We start from the raw sequence: 19,932 nt of genomic DNA, 5'->3' as shown, positions 1-19,932 counted from the left end.
GCCCCCTCGACCTCACAGCCGCCGCCCGAGGCCGTCGTCGACCTCACTGTCGCCTCCCTTGACCTCACCGCCGCTGCCCGAGCCAGAGCCTGCCCTCGCCGCCGACCGTAAGGCTATGCCTCTCCTGTCCCTACCCTCCTATATCTATCTGCTAGGGCAATTATATATATGTGTTGATACTGTGTTGATGTTCATATGAACCCTAGGTGTTCATATGAACCCTAGATTTTTTTAGGGCAGTAGGCATTTTATAGCATTTAAGAAAAATGATTTGCAATTTTTTAGGAAATTAGCTAGGGCAATTTTTATGAAAATTCCTAAACAGTAATTCCATTTAGCTTTAAACTAATAGAGGGTATATAAATAATAGTAGCATTTAGATTTAAATTAACAGAGGGTATAAACAAAAAACACTTAGCTATAAAAAATTATTTTGACTACGGATCTGAATTTGTTCCAAATTTCATTCAAATGAAATTTGAATTATTTGGACTATGGACCTGAATATTTTTGAAGAAATTGGGTGTAGGTACTAAGGTCTTGCTGTGGAAATTCTGGTGAGGTCAAAAGGGTTAAAGAAAATGTAGTTCCTAGACTTTTATCTTTAGACAAAAAACAAAAGTATTTAGCTATAAATAAAAAACAGTAGCTATGGCCTTTAGCTATAAACAAAAAAAACAGAATTGTTTTTCTTTTCAAAAACTTGGTCAAACAGAACAGTAGATATAAATAGTTTTAGCTTTAGAAAAAAAAAACAAAAGTATTTAGCTATAAATAAAAAACAGTAGCTATGGCATTTAGCTATAAACAAAAAACAGAATTGTTTTTCTTTTCAAAAACTTGGTCAAACAGATATCTTTTCATTGAAGTGGCCATGTTATATGCAAATTCCTCAATAGTGTTTGCTCATGTTATATCTTTTCATTGAAGTTGTTCGATTGTGCCCAAGTGGCTTTGTTGTTTTCAGGGAATGATGCTGAGTGGCCTATGTTTTGCCGGAATGTTGATTCATTTCTGTTCCGGCAAATTTCAGGTTCTCGATTTGTCCACTTTTTAGCAAAGGTCATGCCGAAATTTTCTGTGAATTTCGGCATGACTTGTGCTACAAACTAGGACATATCGAGTGCCCGGGATTTGCCGCACCAGGAAGGAGTCAACATTCCTGCAAAACAATAGTCCTTTTTTATGTCATTATTCATTTTATTAGGTCTAGAATTAATTGAGTAGATTTAATCATAGGAAACATGGCTAGCAACGATGAAGGACAAGGTTCTGGTGATTGCGACGACGTTTACCTGGCGGCAGACGAATATTTTAGCCTTACCGACGATCAACCGATGTTGTTGCTGGGCCCACCGGTGGCATCAGGGACTGAGACCGACACGCAGACCGGTGCTGAGACTGAGACCGGCGCTGAGATTCAGACCGACATCGAGACCGGCGCTGAGACCGGTGCTGCCTCGGGGAGCGGAGCCAGTGTAGAACTGAAAGCAAAGAGGCAACGGGTTCCTAACAAACTCAGGACTACTAGACTGGTGGTCACGGAGGTGGATGACGACAATTTTGAGCCAAAGGCGCCCGAGGAAGCGCGCGCGTGCTACGACAATCAAATTGGCTGCATCGTACGGACAACCGCCACCATCAATGATGAGAAACTACAGAAGATAGAAAATATGAGGAGCTCCCTCCTAAAGAAGTTTCACTAGATATTCTTGTTCCCGGGCCGGAATGAGAAGGATTATGAAGATCCAGACGAGGACCCGGCAATGAAGAAGATAAACAAACACGCCATGGCCAAGTTTAGCGACGCGTTGGCCGCCTGGAAAAATCGAGTGAAAGCAAAGATCAACGGCGGGGAACCCTACTCCGAGATTGTAAAGGATAATCCGACAATCACGGAAGAGCAGTTTCAAATATTCAAGGAGGCTTGCGAGGCCGAAGCTGCCAAAAAAAGTCTAAGTACATGAAGGGGCTTCAAAAGAGGAACATTGGGAGCCACCACCTCGAAAGCCGTGGTTACGGCGGAAAGAGGTCCAAATGGGCCAAGGAGGACGCGGAGCCGCGAGTCTGGGCATCCCAGACCCCTTGGCGGATTTCACCATCCCGCAGGAGCGTGACGACCTGAGGGCCCGACACCGTTGGGACCCAGTGAAGAAGGTTTACGAGACAACACCGGTCATTACGGAGTTCATGAGACTGCTGGTAATTTTAGTTTCTGATCGATTCGACTGCACACGTTAGTCATATTTGTAAATGATCCTTGTGCCTTTTGCAGAGAGAGCAGCACCGGATTGCGGCCGAAAGCGACTCGCCGTCTGAGGCATTGGCGAGGCCCAAGTGGGACACTCCATTCAACCGGGCGTTGAACATATTGAAACGACAACCGGTGGATACTCGACCGTCGTATGGACGCGTGCACGGTGTCGGAGACGGCGCCACGTGGAAGAAGTACTACCGTGAGACCACGGAGGAGAGAAAGGAAAGACGGAGGTTAACTGAAGAAAACATCGACAAGAAGGTTGAGATTGCGGTTGAGAAGAAATCATCTCAGACAATCGCAACAGCGGTAGCTGCCGCAAAACAGGTGGTTGCAGATTTGTCTACTTCCTTGGTGACGGACGTTATCACTTGGACAAGAAAAAATCCAGAAAAAAATGCAGAGGACTTTCCCCTTGCTGACTTCTTGGGAGCACCTGCTCCCGCACCTGCTCCCGCACCGGCTACCGCACCGGCTCCCGCACCGGACGTGCTCAGCGGTGCTTCGTCTTTGGCTGAGCTCGACGCCCTCACGGTATCTGTCACACCGGCCTCCTTCAATATAAATGTATAATCTCCCATTTTCGTTGCCTTTCGGATGTCTCACGTCGCAGACTTTTCTTTGCAGGCTGACGAAACCCCGTGCACCATATTGTACACCATCGGCGACCAGAAGGTGGTCGTGGGGAAGGCGACGATAATGAAGCCGAAGGAACCATTGTTCCACAACCGGCCGATCCCCCCGAACGTCTTCAAGGTTTCCATGGCCAGTGTCGAACCGGGCCACGAGAATTTGCCTCCTCCAACACTACTGGTGGATGACGAGGAGACACCGCGGCGGCTTGGTGATTGTTGCAATGGGTGGGTCCTGTTGTGGCCAAAGAGTCTGCTTCGTCTGGAGGCGGCCGGGAGCACACCCACGAGCATGCAGCCTCAGCAAGGTATGAACATGAACACCCCACCTACCCAATTAGCGTCGGGTGTCGGGTTGGGTGATAGCGGACGGGGTAAGAAGGAGGCTCCATTAGTCGCTGATGACGTCACCATGGATGAGGATGAGGATGACGATGGCGCTGAACAGTATGTCTATACTGGCGCCTCCTCAGGGTTTGAGCGTCATGAGTCGGTGCCTGAATTACCGTCTCAACGTATTATTGACGACCTTCCGATAGTAAAGAAGTCTAGGAAGAGAGTGAGGAAAGGCAAAAAAAAGCCGATTCTATGATACAGCCGCCTCAGCAGCCTCGGCTTCAGGACCGTATAGATATCCCCGATGCGGATAAATGGCATATCCCCGGTCAACCAATCCTACCTGCAACAGCGCTACGGGCCAGATTCGGTGATCTAAGGAGACTTCATGACGATGTGCTGCGGGTAGAGAAATGCCTCATCGCCTCGAAAGATCCAGGATACCCACTCTACGTGGTTAACGTTCCGCGGCAAATGTCGTACGTCGACAGCTTCCCTGCGGATAAGTTCTTCCTCCGATTCGATTACATATTCGACATGTTTCACGTGAAGAAGCTGGATTTTACGTTTGTCCGCCTTTATGCCTTGCACATGAACTACATCATTGGGGTTGAGCAGATACGTCATATCTGTGTCGCTGACCCGTACTACATGCATGAGAGCTTCTTGGGAGTATGTGCAAAGCAGCGTGAATACGCGAGGGATTACATCATCAGTTTCATGCTCGCCAATAAGGACAAGGAGGCGATTCTCGTGCCTTATCATCCCGTGTAAGTCATCTGCGCTGCTATCCTTCCTTCGATTTCAATAATTCATTTGCACGGTGGAAGCTAATTAATTTGAGGTGTACTTATTTTGCGCAGCGGCGGGCGCGCCGTCCTCATCATCCTCTATCCCCGATTCTCCCACGCTCTTTACTTGGACTCGTCGAAGAACATTCACAAAAAGGATTACACCCACATCAAAGATGTTCTCGACAGTGCTATGTTTTACTACCAAGCAAGGGGTGGAGAGGTTAGGGACAAGAAGAGAAGGGGCGTCAGGGCCGCCTTCAGCCATAAGACCGACTTCTGCTGCATCCAGCAACCGAACAATTCTCTTAATGATGGATTCTATGTCCTACACCACATGCTGGAGTACAGACGGGATCACCAGAACCTTCACATGTCACCTAGATCTGGTGATGCCCATATTCTGCAATGGGCAAAGGACATAGGAGATATCGAGGATCATCGACTTCGAGCTGAGTTCTATAACATCCAGCGCGAACTTTCCCAAATCATCATGAAAGAGGTCGTCGAAAAAACAGGGATGTTCTACGGAGAAGGACAAATGTCACGGGAAGACGTCCGAACATGGATAGCCTCTCAGCGTCTCGACATGAAGCCTTTCACTAAGCTCGGGGACTATCTCCCTGACCTCGATGGATGGCACGACATGTTGGAGTGATTGTCGATATATGACAATGTGTCTGTGTCCATACTTTCCGTATGACAAAACTTTGAGTTATGCGCAGTGAAACTTTATTTGTGATGTAATTAAACCGTCCTCCTCCTCGACTAGCGAAGATCACTCTAGTTAGGGCATTTTGGGTACGATGAACTTTGTTATTTATGCTTATGATATGTTGTTTCTATTTTTGTCAAGTCTGTCTCTTTCTGTTGCTCAACTATATATGTTGCATATCATCGACTCATGTGACGATGCAGGTGCATAAATCATCGATGGCGAAAAAGTGCTACGCCAGAAGTATATATACGATGAGTGGCCGGAGTGTCAGGCCCAGGTGTTGCCGGTTTCCGGTTTCCGAGCGACAGGCAGTAGTTAGTTTAGGTTCACGCTAATGCGAGAGAGGGATACGAACTCATGTACTCAAAGTGATAGCTCTTCTCGCGTATACCATTGTTTAGATGGATGACGATGTATTTGCAAGTAATCAAGGACTTGTATCGCTATTTTCGAGATGATGACGAGAGCCCACTTTGTGTTGGATGATGATTATGATGAGACTATTTGTATGTATATGCTATGATTATATTCATGGTCTCGCAGGCATTTGTATGTGTATCATGATGACATTTCTATGTGCTAAAGATTCTTCTATAAAGCCTGTTCAAATACAAAACAAATATGCCCAAAAAAACAAAAAACCTGTTAAATTAGCAGTAGCGAGTGTATATAAGTTAGCAGCAGCGCCGCTATAGCAGTAGCGCGTTGCTGCAAAGGGCGCTAGAGCTACTAGCAGCAGCGTGCTCCCAGTAACCGCGCTGCTGCTACACTTGTGTAGCAGTAGCGCCGGTGACCACGCGCTACTGCTATATGTTAGCTGTAGCGCCTTATTAGTAGCGCCTTCCCCCGCGCTACTGATACACCTAAAACCCGCACTGCTACTAGCCTTTTCCCTAGTAGTGTTGGCTCACCTCCCCGGAAAAGATACTAAACCTAACTAATAAAGGAACAGAAGCCCTCCCGCCGGACAAGGATCAACTGCACTACTAAGGGCCATAGGGAAACCGGGGGAGAGATGGAACTTCTTATGCGTCAGTGGGAGGGATGGGCAATTGGGTATTGGGAGATAGCATCTTGAGTAGCGCGTTTTCAGGTCATCCCATACTTTGCAGGGTGCAAAAGAGAAAATTTCTTCGATTCGAGTTGTTGTTATGCGCTCCAACTTACCTCCTAATAGGAAAGATCACCGAACAAATCTAGACCGTTTGTTCTTGTTATTGGTGGGGCGATGTTTTTTGCACATCTGTTATAACTCCTATTGTAGTAGGTTGCCTCTCTCAATCCATTTGATTGATAGTTATTAAAGAAAGAAAAATTGGCATGTTTCTTAACAGAGTTGACCGGTCAGAAATCTCTTTAGTAATTATCACACAGTATGTGTGGTAAACAACTTCATATTTGAAATTAAGTTATGCCACTTTAGGTTGTTAGATAAAAGATCCAAAATAAAACCTCTTCACTAATTGCATCCAAAGGAAGGCATGCCTTACAAACAACATTATGAGTTTTTTGACTGCCGGCAGGCTAGGCTCCTTCCATTAATTGAAGATCATGAAAAAAGGGTGTCAACACATGCGATACACAACCTACACTCTTATAAATATCATTATGACACATGTTTACATCATCCTAGTAACGCGATTCAGTGCAACTTTGAGTCTGATAATATGCTGTGAAGTTACATGTATGAGATAATTATTTTTTTGAAAACATATGGTAGTTATGTTGATTATTGGGTTTGCTAATTTTTACTCATCTAGATGAAAATTAGCAAAGTCACATCTAACACCTATACCACTTGATTAATTAAAAAAGAAAAAGGAGAAATCCACACAAATCTACGCATATAATAAAATGATGTAGGAGTTAGATGAAACTTAGTTAACTCTCATTCATATGAGAGCCACAGCCACTATGTATCGGAACTGAATAGAAAAACATCGTCACCTAGCATGCAAAATGTTGTCACGCATATATAAAAACCTACCCGTTGGAAAGTATTTATATCCGACCAAAATATTGGTCAACTCCGTGTCCCGCTGAAGTATCCATACTTTCATTTGGCGGCTGCTAGGCGCCATCCGGTTGTAGGCAGCCAGAAAACAGCCGCCTCGTTAGCCGCTAGATGCGTGCAATCAAAACCGTGGATGCAATACAGTGGATGCACGTAGAGGTAGAGTAATGCCTTTCCATATAATGAATTGGTACTTTCACTACAATTGTTACCTTTTGTGGGTACAAAGTCAAAACTTTAGAGAGTAAAGCTTGTCTTTTCCTACTACAAGTATAAACTGGTTGCTGACGAGATGCAATGTTCGATACTTTTCATATTTGCCCAATTATTTGGTAAAAAGCAGAGCCGACAAATAGTGAGGTAAAAACCTTATTTAAATGCCAAAAATTAGCATACCAACACACATTGTTCATGCCACATTTTACAACGGCTTATTACAGTAAGGGAGCAGAGTAATGAAACACCGAAACACATGGTACTTAAACGGCATTCTCCATCATCCTTCTAAACTCTAGGAAGTTGATCTTCCCATCTCCATCCTCATCGAAGGCGCAGATCATCCTCACACAGTCCTCATACATCGCCCCTTCTTTCCACCCTAGCCTCCTCATCACATTCCACAACTCCCCGGCGCATATGAACCCATCCTCGTTACGGTCAAAAACGTAGAAGGCCTCCTCCAGCTCATCCTCGCTCGCTTGCTTACCGTCCATAAACTCATCTACGACACTGATTACTTCACACGGTTGGTACCTCCACCCGGTCAGACCAAGCCTCGTCGTGACAATTTCTATGTCACCAGAGGTCAGTCCGCCGCCGCCAACTAGTTGCGCCGGCGGTGCGCGGCTATCACCAAGCACCACGGAGTCGACGACAAGGGTGTCGTCATGCACTAGGTATTTTGTAAGTGTGCACAAGAAGCTCCAGATCTTTTTGCTTACCAGGATGACATCTACGATCAATGGCCGCAAGATCAACATCAGGAGAGATGACACCAATGTGATTAGGATGTTTTGATCTATAATCACCATCGCCCACATGAAAAAGAGAGAGAATGAAATATATGTAGCTTGATGTAGACAGTGGTTGCAAATGGAACATTTTCCAGGCTCAGAGACATGGGCATATATATAGCATTGGAAGATGCCGCCTTCCATCAACATTTCGGAGAAATTCAGAGGAAAGATGGATATCTTATTCATTACTATCCTTGTCCTTTCCTGAGCATTAGTTCACATATATCAAAGATGACTTCACAAGGCTAAGGTTTGACCCTGAACGAAACTTCCTGGAAATCTCCTGCACATATAGGACACCACCAATGCAGCTTCCTGGAAATTTCCTGGCATATAAGACACCACCGAAAGTTGTTGGTTCATCATCTCAACAAGAACGAGACATGTGAGAGTTAATGCTACAAAATTAAGGACCGCGCCATTTTGGTGATATGGTGACATTGTGACCATCACTGTATTTATTAACCAAGAGTAAAATACAGTGATCATTCAAAAGATATTCTTGGTCGCTCGGTCCACTTTATTTTTTAGAATTGGATTTCCCGTCCACTTGTAGAGGGTACAATTCCAGTCCACAGAAAGAAAGAAACAAGTTTTTTTAGGGGAAAAAGCGATGTAAATAAGCTTGTAATTGCTCGGAAACAGGCCATGGGAAGCTGGGTCCAAGTTTTGGGCCCAATCGCTCACAGGCTGCTGATTCCCTCGCAATGTACAGCGAAAATGTTCACATTTGGGAGTCGTCAACCTTCACTCGCCAAGCCTCACCGCCGGCGTCGACACTCTCTCCACCACCGTGGTGTTTGCGCCCCGCTGGGCGCGGTGAACTCGGACTGCTTTGTTTCCAAAAAGGTCCAGATCTTCTTCTGGATTGCTCCGCATGGTAACACTCACGCGAAGCTTTCTGAATCGCCTCGGCATTGCCTCGGCCGCTGTCTGCCCCTTTTGCACAGTTGAGGACGAAGATGCTGTGCACCTCTTCGCGTGCTGCCTCCTGGCTCGCCGGCTTACACCGCGCCGTTGGCGTACCACCGTGTGCGCCACTGCGACCGCCTCCCTTGAGGGTATCTGTGGTCCCCGCCATGCTTTGATCCCCGCTGCGTCATCTGCACAGCAGGCTAGCCAACACCGTCGCCCTGCTGGTACTCCGGGTCACCTGGAAGAGCCGGAACAGGAGGCTTTTGACGCTGCACCCTCTTACGATCGCCATGCTCCTGAAGACGCACGTCCATGTCCATCTGTGGAAGACCCGCTGTCGAGTGAGCCCCTAAGCCCTAAGGAACTGGTGTAATCTAGTTTGCCAAAAACTGCGCTAGAGCTGCACAGCATGTTCTGGCGGGCATCCCTGTACATCTACTCCACTCTTATTTATGTATAAATATAAGATACGTATGAACTATTTCAGGTGGGGCGCTGAGTCAAAAGAAAATACAGTATAAAAGTTGTTCAGTTTATACGTTGAAGAAGCTACATTTTCTCTTCATAATTGTATAATCAATCTTCAACCAAAAGTTCCTTCCTGCAAGCTTGATTTCAAACTATTAACGCTTGGTTTAGATGATTTTGGGTCAACTGCTCTACCTCTCAGGGTGGCGTTGTATTCATATAGTATATAACAAGGTTGCATGTACATGTACGAGTTGTATTCAGAGTACAAGTCATATATGAAGTCTAATACCCTCCCTCAATCTCAACCGTGTTACACAAGTTGAAATTGCCCCGGCAATGCTCAAACAAAGGTAACGGCAATGTCTTGGTGAAGATGTCCGTAATTTGATCTTCAGAGGAGATAACCTTGCTCTGTTGTAGATTCTGTGCAACATCTGACAAAGTGGTAGTCTACTTCGATGTGTTTTATTCCTGCATGAAATGTCGGATTAGAAGAAAGGTATGTAACACCAATGTTATCACACCAAAGAACAGGTGCTGTCGTTGAGGTACTCACAACTCACGAAGCAGGGACTGTATCCAAATAAGTTCCGCGGTCGCATTGGCTACAGCCTTGTACTCAACCTCTGTACTGCTGCAAGATGCCATGTCATGCTTGCGAGGACTCCAGGCAATCAAGTTAGGACCAAAAAATACAACATATACCTTTGTGGATCGCCGATCATCGAGTTGCCTGCCTGGTCTACATCTGAAAAAGCTGAAAGAACACCAGACGGAGCAGACCGAAGATGTAATCGATAAGAGGCTATAAGGCGAACATAACAAAGAATGTGCTTGATAGCAGATCGATGTTAGTCTCGAGGTGCATGTAGGTACTGACAAACATGATTAACCACGAAGGCAATATCCAGTCTGGTGATAGTGAGATACTGCAGGCCACCAACAAGACTATGATACTTAGTAGCATCCATCATTAGGAGATAGAGGATCACCATCAACAACAGAAATCTTGTCAGTAGTAGACATGGGTGTGGAGGAGGGGTTGCATTTGAGCATACCAACACGACGCAAGAGATCCGAGGAATACTTCTTAGATAGAGTTGATCAGAAGTGCGAGCAACCTGCAAACCCAGAAAAAAAATGAAGTTTGCCAAGGTCCTAATAGCAAAGTTGGAACGAAGAGCTGACATAAGATGATTGGCAGCAGGCACTGAGGAACTGACAAGGATGATGTCATCAACATAAACCAGAAGATACATGGCGACATCTGAATGCTGAGAAGAAACAGTGATGTATCTAGCGTAGAGGGAACAAAACCATAAACATGGAGAGCACTGGCAAGAAGCGCATGCCAAGCACGAGGAGCCTGCTTCCGACCATATAGTGCTTGTCCAAGCGAGAAAGGTGATGAGGATGGTCTGGATCAATAAAACATGGTGGCTGCCTCATGTAAACTTCCTCCTCTAACGCACCATGAAGAAAGGCATTTTGGACATCCAACTGTCGGAGAGATCAACCATGAGTAACTGCCAAGATTAGCAAGCGACCGAATGGTGGTGGCTTGACAACTGGACTGAATTTATCCTCGTAATTAAGACCATAGTGTTGTTTAAAACTTTTTGCAACCAAGCGGGCCTTCTAGTGCTCAATGGAGCCATCAAAATGCTTTTTCATTTTAAACACCCATTTAGAATCAGTGATATTAACACCTGGAGGAGGAGGAACCAAACACAATGTTTTATTGGGAATGAGAGCACGATACTCTTGTTCCATATATAGCAATCCGTCAGGGTGGAATACTGTTGATAATCAGAGAGGTCGGATCCAAGATAGCATACAAGCTGCAAACCAGGCAATTGTGCCATCAATACGTTCCAACAAACAGACTATGCCACTCCGACTGTGAGTATGAGTTCTCGAGAGCACATAAGCGGGAGCAGTCGATGGTGATGGTGCGCAAACAGCAGGTGGCATACGTCACGACCGGCGCTGAAATCACTGGTATAAATGGGTCATACGTGTCGCCCCCAGCAGCTGAAAATCCCACGGCTAGGTCGCCAGCGCCCTGTGACAGCTGGGACTCCCTCGTCTGGGCCGCTAATACAAACACTAGCATACTAAACTCTGCAAGTTGGTTATACTCGTGTAACCATCTCCTTGAGAGTTTAGTGGAGTTCCCTCTTAACAGAGGCTATGGGTTTCAGATGAACTTTCCACATGAAGTCATTAGAGCATCTGATTTGGCAAATTGAGGGACCTATCAAACCTCAAATAATCATTTCCATAACCAGATATCTCAATTACGAAATCTCAAATCTATACAATTACATGCAGCGTGAAACTAAATCTAAGCGAAGCTCGTTTGACTCCACCGTGCTCATGTCCCACTATTGACGTATAAATGTATTGCCTAGTCTCCTCCATCAGATCGGTTTTTTGGTTGCATTGGCTAGAGCATGCACTTCTACACCGACGGCCGGCTGCCCCCCCTCGATCGGCGAGGGAGAGTAGGATATGGGATACACACCGGCTCACGAGACTCGTGACACCGCTATCTAGCATGTATAATTGAAGTTATATATTTTCTATTTACATAAATGTATATGATTAATAATGAAAAAAAAGAAAAGCAGAGGCTGTTAGAGGCAATCGGTTCTTCTATCTCGCTGCTGGCCAGGCAACGCACTGCCCTTTCCCGGGCTATAATGGCGAGCCCTGAAAAAAATACAACATATGCTAGATCATCCTATCCAACCTGGCAAGCTCACAGGCCTTAGGACTTGCCCTGATCATTTCCAGATACAACAGTCGTACATAATTGCCGGTGCCCAGGAGCGAGAGCTTTATCTTGCTTACAGCGGGATGGAAGTAGTTATCGCGTCAGGCGTAGAGGGAGGATGCCGGCCTATTAGCGGGATTCGTTTGCTGTAGGTTTGCTCTGCTCCGGTTTTCTCCGATACATTTTCTTTTTTTAGTTTCTTTTAGTTTTCTTCGGTTCTTTTATTTTTTTTCACCAGTTTTATTCAGTTTTTCTTTTTTCCTTTGTTATAACTTTTGTTTTCCTGATTTCTTGATTTCACTATTTTTTCGTTCCTTTCTTTCCTTCTGTTTTCTCTTTGTTTTCACTATTTTTTTGTTGTTTTCTTATTTGTTCTTCTGTTTTCATCGATTTCCCTAGTTTTCTTCACTTCTCTTTCTATTCAGCGTTTTTCTTCGGTTTTCTCTCTTCCTTTTTATATGTTTTTCTTTGGGTATTCATCAGTTTTTCTTTGGTTTTAGAACCTTTTCGATTGACCTTTTTTCTTTTCTATGTGTTGGTTTTATCATTTTTCCTCAGTTTCCTATGTATATTTTTCATATACACGTGAAACAATATTTTGATACATGTTAAATATTTTTAAAATACAAAACTAACATTTTAAAAAATAAATATTTTTGATGTCATTTTTCAGATGCATCAAGAACATTTTTTTATACATGTTTAACATTTTTTTACATAGCATCCCATATTTGAACTTGGAGGGATTAAATTGACAAAACCATATGTAACTGGGGCTATCGAGACAAACTCAAAACTTTAGAGAGTAAAGTTGGTGTTTTCCTACTTTATGTATGAACTGGTTGCTAGCGAGATGCAATGTTTTATACTTTCATATTTGCCAAATTGTTTGGCCCAAAACGGTGCTAACAAATAGTGAGGTCAAAACTTTAATTAAATGCCAAAAAGTAGCATACCAGCACACATTGTTCATACAACAGTTTATAACGGCTTATTTTACACTAAGGAGGCAAGGTAACAAAAACATTCTAGTTAACTAAATGGCATTCTCCATCATCCTTCTAAACTCTAGGAAGCTGATCTTGCCATCTTCATCCTCATCGAAGGGGCGGATCATCCTCACACAATCCTCATACATGGCCCCTTCTTTCCACCCAAGCCTCCTCATCACGTTCCACAGCTCACCGGCGCATATGAACCCATCCTCATCACGGTCGAAAACACAGAAGGCCTCCTCCAACTCGCCCTTGCTCGCTTGCTTACCGTCCATCAACTCATCTAAGACACTAATTCCTTCACACCCTTGGTACCTCCAGCCGGTAAGACCTAGCCTCGCCGTGACAATTTCTATGTCACGAGATGTTAATCCTCCACCACCAGTTACTTTCGCCGGTGATGTGGGGCTATCATCAAGCACCATAGAGTCGACGACGAGGGTGTCATCATGCGCTAGGTATTTTGTAAATGTGTGCAAGAAGCTCCAGATCTTTTTGCTTACCAGGATGACATCTATGATCAATGGCCCCAAGATCAACATCAGGAGATATGACACCAGCGCGATTAGGACGTTTTGATCCATCATCACCATAGCCCACATGAAACAAAAGATAGAATGCAATCTATGTAGGTTGGTATAGACAGTGGTTTCAAATGGAACATTTTCCAGGCTCATAGGCATCGGCATGTATATATAGCCGGCCGGTCCATGACTACTAGGGATATGCATCATTGGAAGATCATTTCATCATCAATTGAGAGAAATTCATAGGAAGTTGCATATCTTATTTATTGTTCTTCTTGTCCTTTCCTGAGCACCTTTTCACATATACCAGAGATGACTTCAGAAGGCTAAGGTATGATCCTGTGAACGAAACTTCCTGGAAATCTCTTGACATATAGGATAGCACCAATGAAACTTCCTTGAAATTTCATGGCATATAGGTCACCACCGAAAGTTGTTGGTTCATCACATCCAACAAGAATGAGACGTTGGGAGTATTAATGCTACAAAACAAATGGCCATAGCATTTTTATGATATGGTGACATTATGAGCATTACAATATTTATTAACCGAGAATAAAATGTAGGGATCATGATATCTTTTCAAGATATTCTTGGGCACCACTCACCCGGTCCACTTGTAGAGGGCAAGACTCCAGTCCATCACAGAAGAAGGAAAAAGATATCCTCCTTTATTTAAAGAAAAAAAAAGAGTTTCTCCTTTGTGTGTGTGTTTGGTGTGTGTGTGTGTGAAACTCATAATTGCTCAGAAACAAGCTGGGTGAAACTCTGTCCAACTTTTCGGCCCAATCGCAGTCTGCTGCTTCTTCCCAATGTACAACAGAAATATAACAGTGGATGTTCACATTTCAGAGTCTTCAACCTTGATGACTCACATAATTGACCCGCTTTCTGGCCGCCTTAATATTGGATGTTCACATTTCACGATTAATATTGAGTAGTTCGTGGTGTGTGAAGGCCATCAGGGTTAGCATTGTACTTTCGGTGTGTTTCGTTAACTCCTTTTTTTTAGCTGATGCTCCTCAGTAACGATAGTGTATGACTGACAGAAACGTCTTATATTGCTTCTGCAGCTACCGGTTTAACAAATAATGGACATTGAAGAAATATGAGAAGAAAAGCCTAATTTGCTGTTTAAGGATGGTCGCCTACTGATGCTGCAAGGTGATGGATGATATTGAAGAGGGAACTGTGTTGTGTCATGCAGAGACTTCAACCTTCAGTTGGTATGTTGGTAAATGGTTCCAAAACAACGGTTCCAAGTTGACGTGCTTTTTGGTCCCTCTCGCGTCGCCTCCCCCGCGGGCGACTCGGGAGGGCTCAGCCGCTGCCGCCGCCTAGCCCCTCCAGCGCCCTTCTCCCCCTCCGCCGCTGCCGATGGTCGGCGCCGGGCAAAACCCGTGCGTGTGATGGCGGAGGGTCTCTCTTCCCGTTCCCGGATCCACGGCGGCACGGGCGTCCTGATCCACGGGGTGCAGCCCTCCCGTCGGTTTGGCGGATCCCGGAGGCGGCGGTCTCGCGACGGTGCACGGGTGCCCAGATCCAAGGGTGAGGGTCTCCCGGCAACATGCGAGCTCCCGACGGCGGCGGGATCGGTCGACGGCGGGCTTGGGCGACGGCGTTGGCCGCGCGGTGCCGGATCTCGTCGCTAGTGGCGGATCTCGCCACTCCGGCCTTCGTGCAGGAACCTGGACCGGGGGCGGCGGCCCGTTAGGCATGGCGACGACACCCTCGGCTGGCGACGTTCACGGGGGGTGGATGGACGGCGTCTTGACCGCGTGGGCGGTGAGTCACCGGTGGATGTCCTCCGCGCTGCAGGCTCTCTCCCGCTGCACTTGGTGGCTTACGATCACGGTCGTCGGCCTCGGTGCGTTCGCGAGGGCTGATATAGGTGACATCGGACCAGAGGAAACTTTGGATGACTCATTCATCCCGATGGTGGCGACGACCAGGGTCGTCGTTCTCCTCCTTGCAGGTGCCGTCGAGGTCCCTGCCCTCCACCCCGACCCCATGCCTGGGTGAAACCCTTAAATCTCCTTAGATTGGGCGGCGGAGCACTGCGTGTGTCATACCCTTCCTGGAGGCGCCGCCTGGGGCGTTTGGGTGCTCGGTTTGAGGAACTGCGGGCGGAGAGGATGGGACCGGTGGCAACAGGTGGTGTTTTGCGTCGGAGGAGCGGTGTGGCATCTGGCACGTTGACAACGGCGGGTCTCAGCGGCATGGAGCAGCGGAGTCTCGCCGGTAGGCGTGTGATTATGGACAAGCGCAGGATGGTGGCGTTGTCTGGCGTCGTGGTGGCGTCGACGGCTGCTAGACTGGGCAAGGTAGATGCAGCAGTACATCACTGAAGATGGATTGGTGGCACGTGGCTGTGGCGGCCTCATACTCGGCAGACGTCCTGGTTGAGGAGTGCGCCGGACTGGTGGGTGTCCCATACCCAACAGGTGTCTTGGTTGGGACCTCAGGTCTTAAATGTTAGGTTTGACTGCGAGATCTGTTTGGTATTAGGGCCACACTATCAGCATCCCTACATCAATGGGATAGAGTGGAGACGAACGACGCATGCATGTAGTCTCTGCTCTTATACATCTCACATGGATTAATTTTCAGCCTCATATTTTTCAATACTTGATATGTTTTAAACCAAATGTTCATTTTTGAAACTTTTTATATATTCGAATATTTGGTGACAAGGCCTTCAAAACAAGATCAATCTTGGACATATTTGAACTACTTTTTATTTTACATATTTTAATTATCTTTCAAATAACTTTCATAAAACATAAGAATGTTTCGGTATTTCATAAAAAATATTTCAATTTCTGAACTAATTTCAAAAAGTTCATTTGAATATTTTTGGAAAATTAATATATCCAAACTGTTTCACTCATTTCAAAGAATATAATCTCAGCCGTTTCAAAATAAGTATTTCACAAATTTGAAAAAGCACATTGCACCGATTTGAAAAACTAATTTCACTCATTACAAACTATATCTCAAAAACTAATTCCACTTCTTATTTACAAAAAGAAATTGAAACGTATTTCACTCAGCAGAAAAATCAGCTTTGAACATTTACTGTATTTCACTCATTACAAACTATATCTCAAGAACCATTACTTTTACTGTTTCACTCATTTCAAAGGATATAATTCCACTCATTCTAAAATCAGTATTTCACTAGTTTGAAAAAACACATTTCACTGATTTCGAAAATTGATTTCACTTCGTATTTATGAAATGTCTTAAAACGTATTTCCAAAACCTATTTCACACAATTCAAAAAGTTATGAATTGAAAAAACAATTTCACTCGCTTCATGAAACAGATTTCGCTCATTTATAAAAACACAATTTCACTTATTTCAAAACATTTTCAAACGAGTGAAATACGTGAATCTCGTTTCAAAAAATATATCCAATATTGGTCTTGTTTTAAAGGTCTTGTTGCCAGAATTTCAAATATGTATAAAATTTGAAAAATGGAGTTTCGGTTAAAAAGTTATATATCATCTAAATTTTTGAAGCCAAATAGAATAAACAGTTGGGGATAAATCACATGCCGCATGCTATGCTCCGTCTCTCCTTCTGACATAAAGTGGTGTTGTGAGGCATAGACAAGACATGCTGACTTGACATAATGAAAGAGATACAAAATGAAGCCTGAGGGAATACATGTGAAAAGAAGCATGTACACACGCATCTAAAAGCAAACGAGTGATGGATGCTCCACCAGTACATACCGGTTCATGTAAAAGAGACTTTGCGAGGACGGGAACAGGGGTGCGGACGGATGTATTAAATTAGCGTGTACTGCGGGTTGAATCCACAAAACAGCAAGGGGGTAACTGCAAATGTCCAGCAGCCGACGGACTCAATCTAGCTGCAGGCACCACTTGGCTGTTTTTGATTGGCTCTGGACTAAATTTACACATTGTGTGCAAGTTCTAGAACTGCATAGCTTACTTTTGCAAGTTCTAGGACTAAATCATCACATGGGAGACAAGTTTTAGGACCCCTGGTGCTTTTACCTCGAGATTTTACCTCTTCCCTGACGTGTTGCTCGAGCGACGATGACGAAAGCCCTGCCGTGCTGCTCAAGCGACAACGACATAACCTCTCGTACATATATATATCTTTTCCTAACAATAAAAAGGCCACTGCTTCTGGTCGTCCGTCATAAAATATGTCCCCGAAGTTTCCCTAAATTACCTGCTATGCCACCTATAAGTGAAGGAAATTATTTGTTATTTTTAGAACACCGTCAGATATAGTTCTTATAAATTGATACACTAATATGCCATGAGCAGAGACGCAGTGTGGTTCGATTCCTGGCTGTGTTGTTTTTAATTCCCTTTTCTTGTGCTCGCCTCCTCCTTCCCCGTGCGCAGATATGGGCCGGCCTAGGTGCCGGTGGTGACGCCCCTGCTATTTATTATTTCATCTTTTGCTTTTTCCTTTATCATTGATTCATTTCTGTATTTGTTTTCCTTCTTTAAATTAATTTGAGATTCCCAAAAATTCCAAATCTTTGAAAGTTGCGAGTTTTTAAAAAATATATCAAGAAATCATAAATTTTTCATGATTTCAAAAAACAGTTTGCATATTATTAAAAAGTTCATGATTTTTCAAAAAATAGAGAAATAAAGCGCCTCCTACTTCCTGTGTGCAGTAATGGGCCGGCCCAGGTGCCGGTCGTGATGCCCCTGCTCTTTATTATTTCATTTTTGCTTTTTCCTTTATCATTTTTGTATTTGTTTTCCATCTTTAAATTAATCCAAGATTTCCAACAAATCCAAATCTTAGAAAGTTGTGAGTTTTGAAAAAAAACATGAAATCATAAAATTTTCATGATTTCAAAAAACAGTTTGCATAATTATTAAAAAATTCATGATTTTTTTCAAAAAATAGAGAAATAAAGCGCCTCCTACTCTGCAAATATGTTGTTATATATACACACAACATATGCAATAACACTATATACTTGGCGCTCATGCATTGTGCAACGGAACTTATGATGCCAATTATCTATATCTATCTATACCTACTAATAAAAGAAATAGGTATTCTTAGTCCATTTTGTTATTTTATAAAATACCCCCTAATGTTTCTGACATTAAAATCACAGTACATATTAAGTATATTTTTTAAATACTCATGTCTTCTAAACCGTAACTCCAAATTTGATGTGTTATATATATGAAATTTGATTAAAAAATATGAAGAATCTGAAATGATGTTATTTTATCTTTTAGCAATTTAAAAGGCTGCAATGTTAATCAACAATGCATTACCCGTCTTTTTTTCATACTGATACTGATTCAGATTGGGGATGAACACCTAAGCAAAATCATGATTGGACATGAAATTGAAGATAAATTTGCTAAACACACAGAATAAATAAGGACATGCATGACAAGAAATAAACGAAGGACCCAATAAAGATGGGATGTCTGCTATAAAAGGAATAAAAGAGAAAATGTAGAGGAGATCCGATAAAGATGAGATGTTGCGCTATTCTTCTATATATAAGAAGAAGAAAGAAAGAACATGCATGAAAAAAGTAAAAAGGAGGCATGCATGACAAAAATAAAATAAAAGACAAGTTTGATAAGATATAAATAGTGATGAAACATGCATGGACCAATACGTATGACATGTATGGCAAGAAATAGTGATGAAATAAGGCGCAAGTACCTGCGTTCATAGGAGGCCATACAAAAACGTTTTTTTCCAGAAAAAAAACATCTCTTTTATGATTAAAAATCATGTATCTTTTTAACAACTCTTCATGTATTTAAGAAATATGCATGTGAAAAAAAGTGTTCAAGAGTTACCCTAAGTTGGTGATTCTTATACTGAAAACTGCCATTGATGCACACATGTCTCCATAGTGTGCTAATGTGTCATTGTTTATTGTTGTCGTTTTTCATTACTCACCCGTAACAACACACCATTCCGAACATGACATGAATAAATGCATGATCAATTGCCCTTTTTTATACGGATTAAATCTACATTTAAGCAGTGTTGAAATAGAACACCTATAAAATCTTAAACACTGCACTTTTATAGGTTAATACCATGTTTGTTTGGGCCGTAGCTACAAATACTCAGATTATAGACCATTTTTTGTAAATTAAGAGCGTGTGGTATTTTTTTCTCACGTCGTAACGCACGGACCTTTTTGCTAGTTACCCCTATATTCCAAAAAGAAAGACCGTGCAAGCTTGACCAATTACCTACTTAAATTAATATAAGTGGATTAGTTCATGAAAAAGTGACACCAATAAAAAATTCTTGTGTATAAGAATCCAAAGACTTTAGCTTTCTATCGCACTAAGTTGGATGGGAAGGGATTGCAACATGGTGTATATAAAAATAATTTTATGGCATACACTGTGATCCGAGTTCATGTCCTGAATTTGGATTCCAATTTATACCTTCAAGGGAAATGCTAATTATGTGCTCCAGGTGAGCAT

The 19,932-nt window shown here is 43.5% G+C and overlaps 2 protein-coding genes across 2 annotated transcripts; both read right to left on the bottom strand.

The window, feature by feature from the left end:
* Positions 1-7,101: 7,101 nt before the first annotated feature.
* On the bottom strand, positions 7,102-7,828 carry LOC123101354 (calmodulin-like protein 3). The gene has a single exon (XM_044522848.1). It carries the CDS (start codon positions 7,786-7,788, stop codon positions 7,228-7,230), a length of 561 nt encoding a protein of 186 aa, XP_044378783.1. The 5' UTR covers positions 7,789-7,828; the 3' UTR covers positions 7,102-7,227.
* Positions 7,829-12,894: 5,066 nt separating this feature from the next.
* LOC123101343 (calmodulin-like protein 3) lies at positions 12,895-13,574 on the bottom strand. The gene has a single exon (XM_044522839.1). The coding sequence runs from the start codon at positions 13,524-13,526 to the stop codon at positions 12,966-12,968; it is 561 nt and encodes a 186-aa protein (XP_044378774.1). The 5' UTR covers positions 13,527-13,574; the 3' UTR covers positions 12,895-12,965.
* Between the last annotated feature and the right edge of the window lie 6,358 nt (positions 13,575-19,932).

Source organism: Triticum aestivum, chromosome 1B (genome assembly GCF_018294505.1).
Source record: "Triticum aestivum cultivar Chinese Spring chromosome 1B, IWGSC CS RefSeq v2.1, whole genome shotgun sequence".
In the NCBI taxonomy this organism is placed as follows: Eukaryota; Viridiplantae; Streptophyta; class Magnoliopsida; order Poales; family Poaceae; genus Triticum; species Triticum aestivum.
This window is presented reverse-complemented; position numbering and strand designations above follow the sequence as displayed.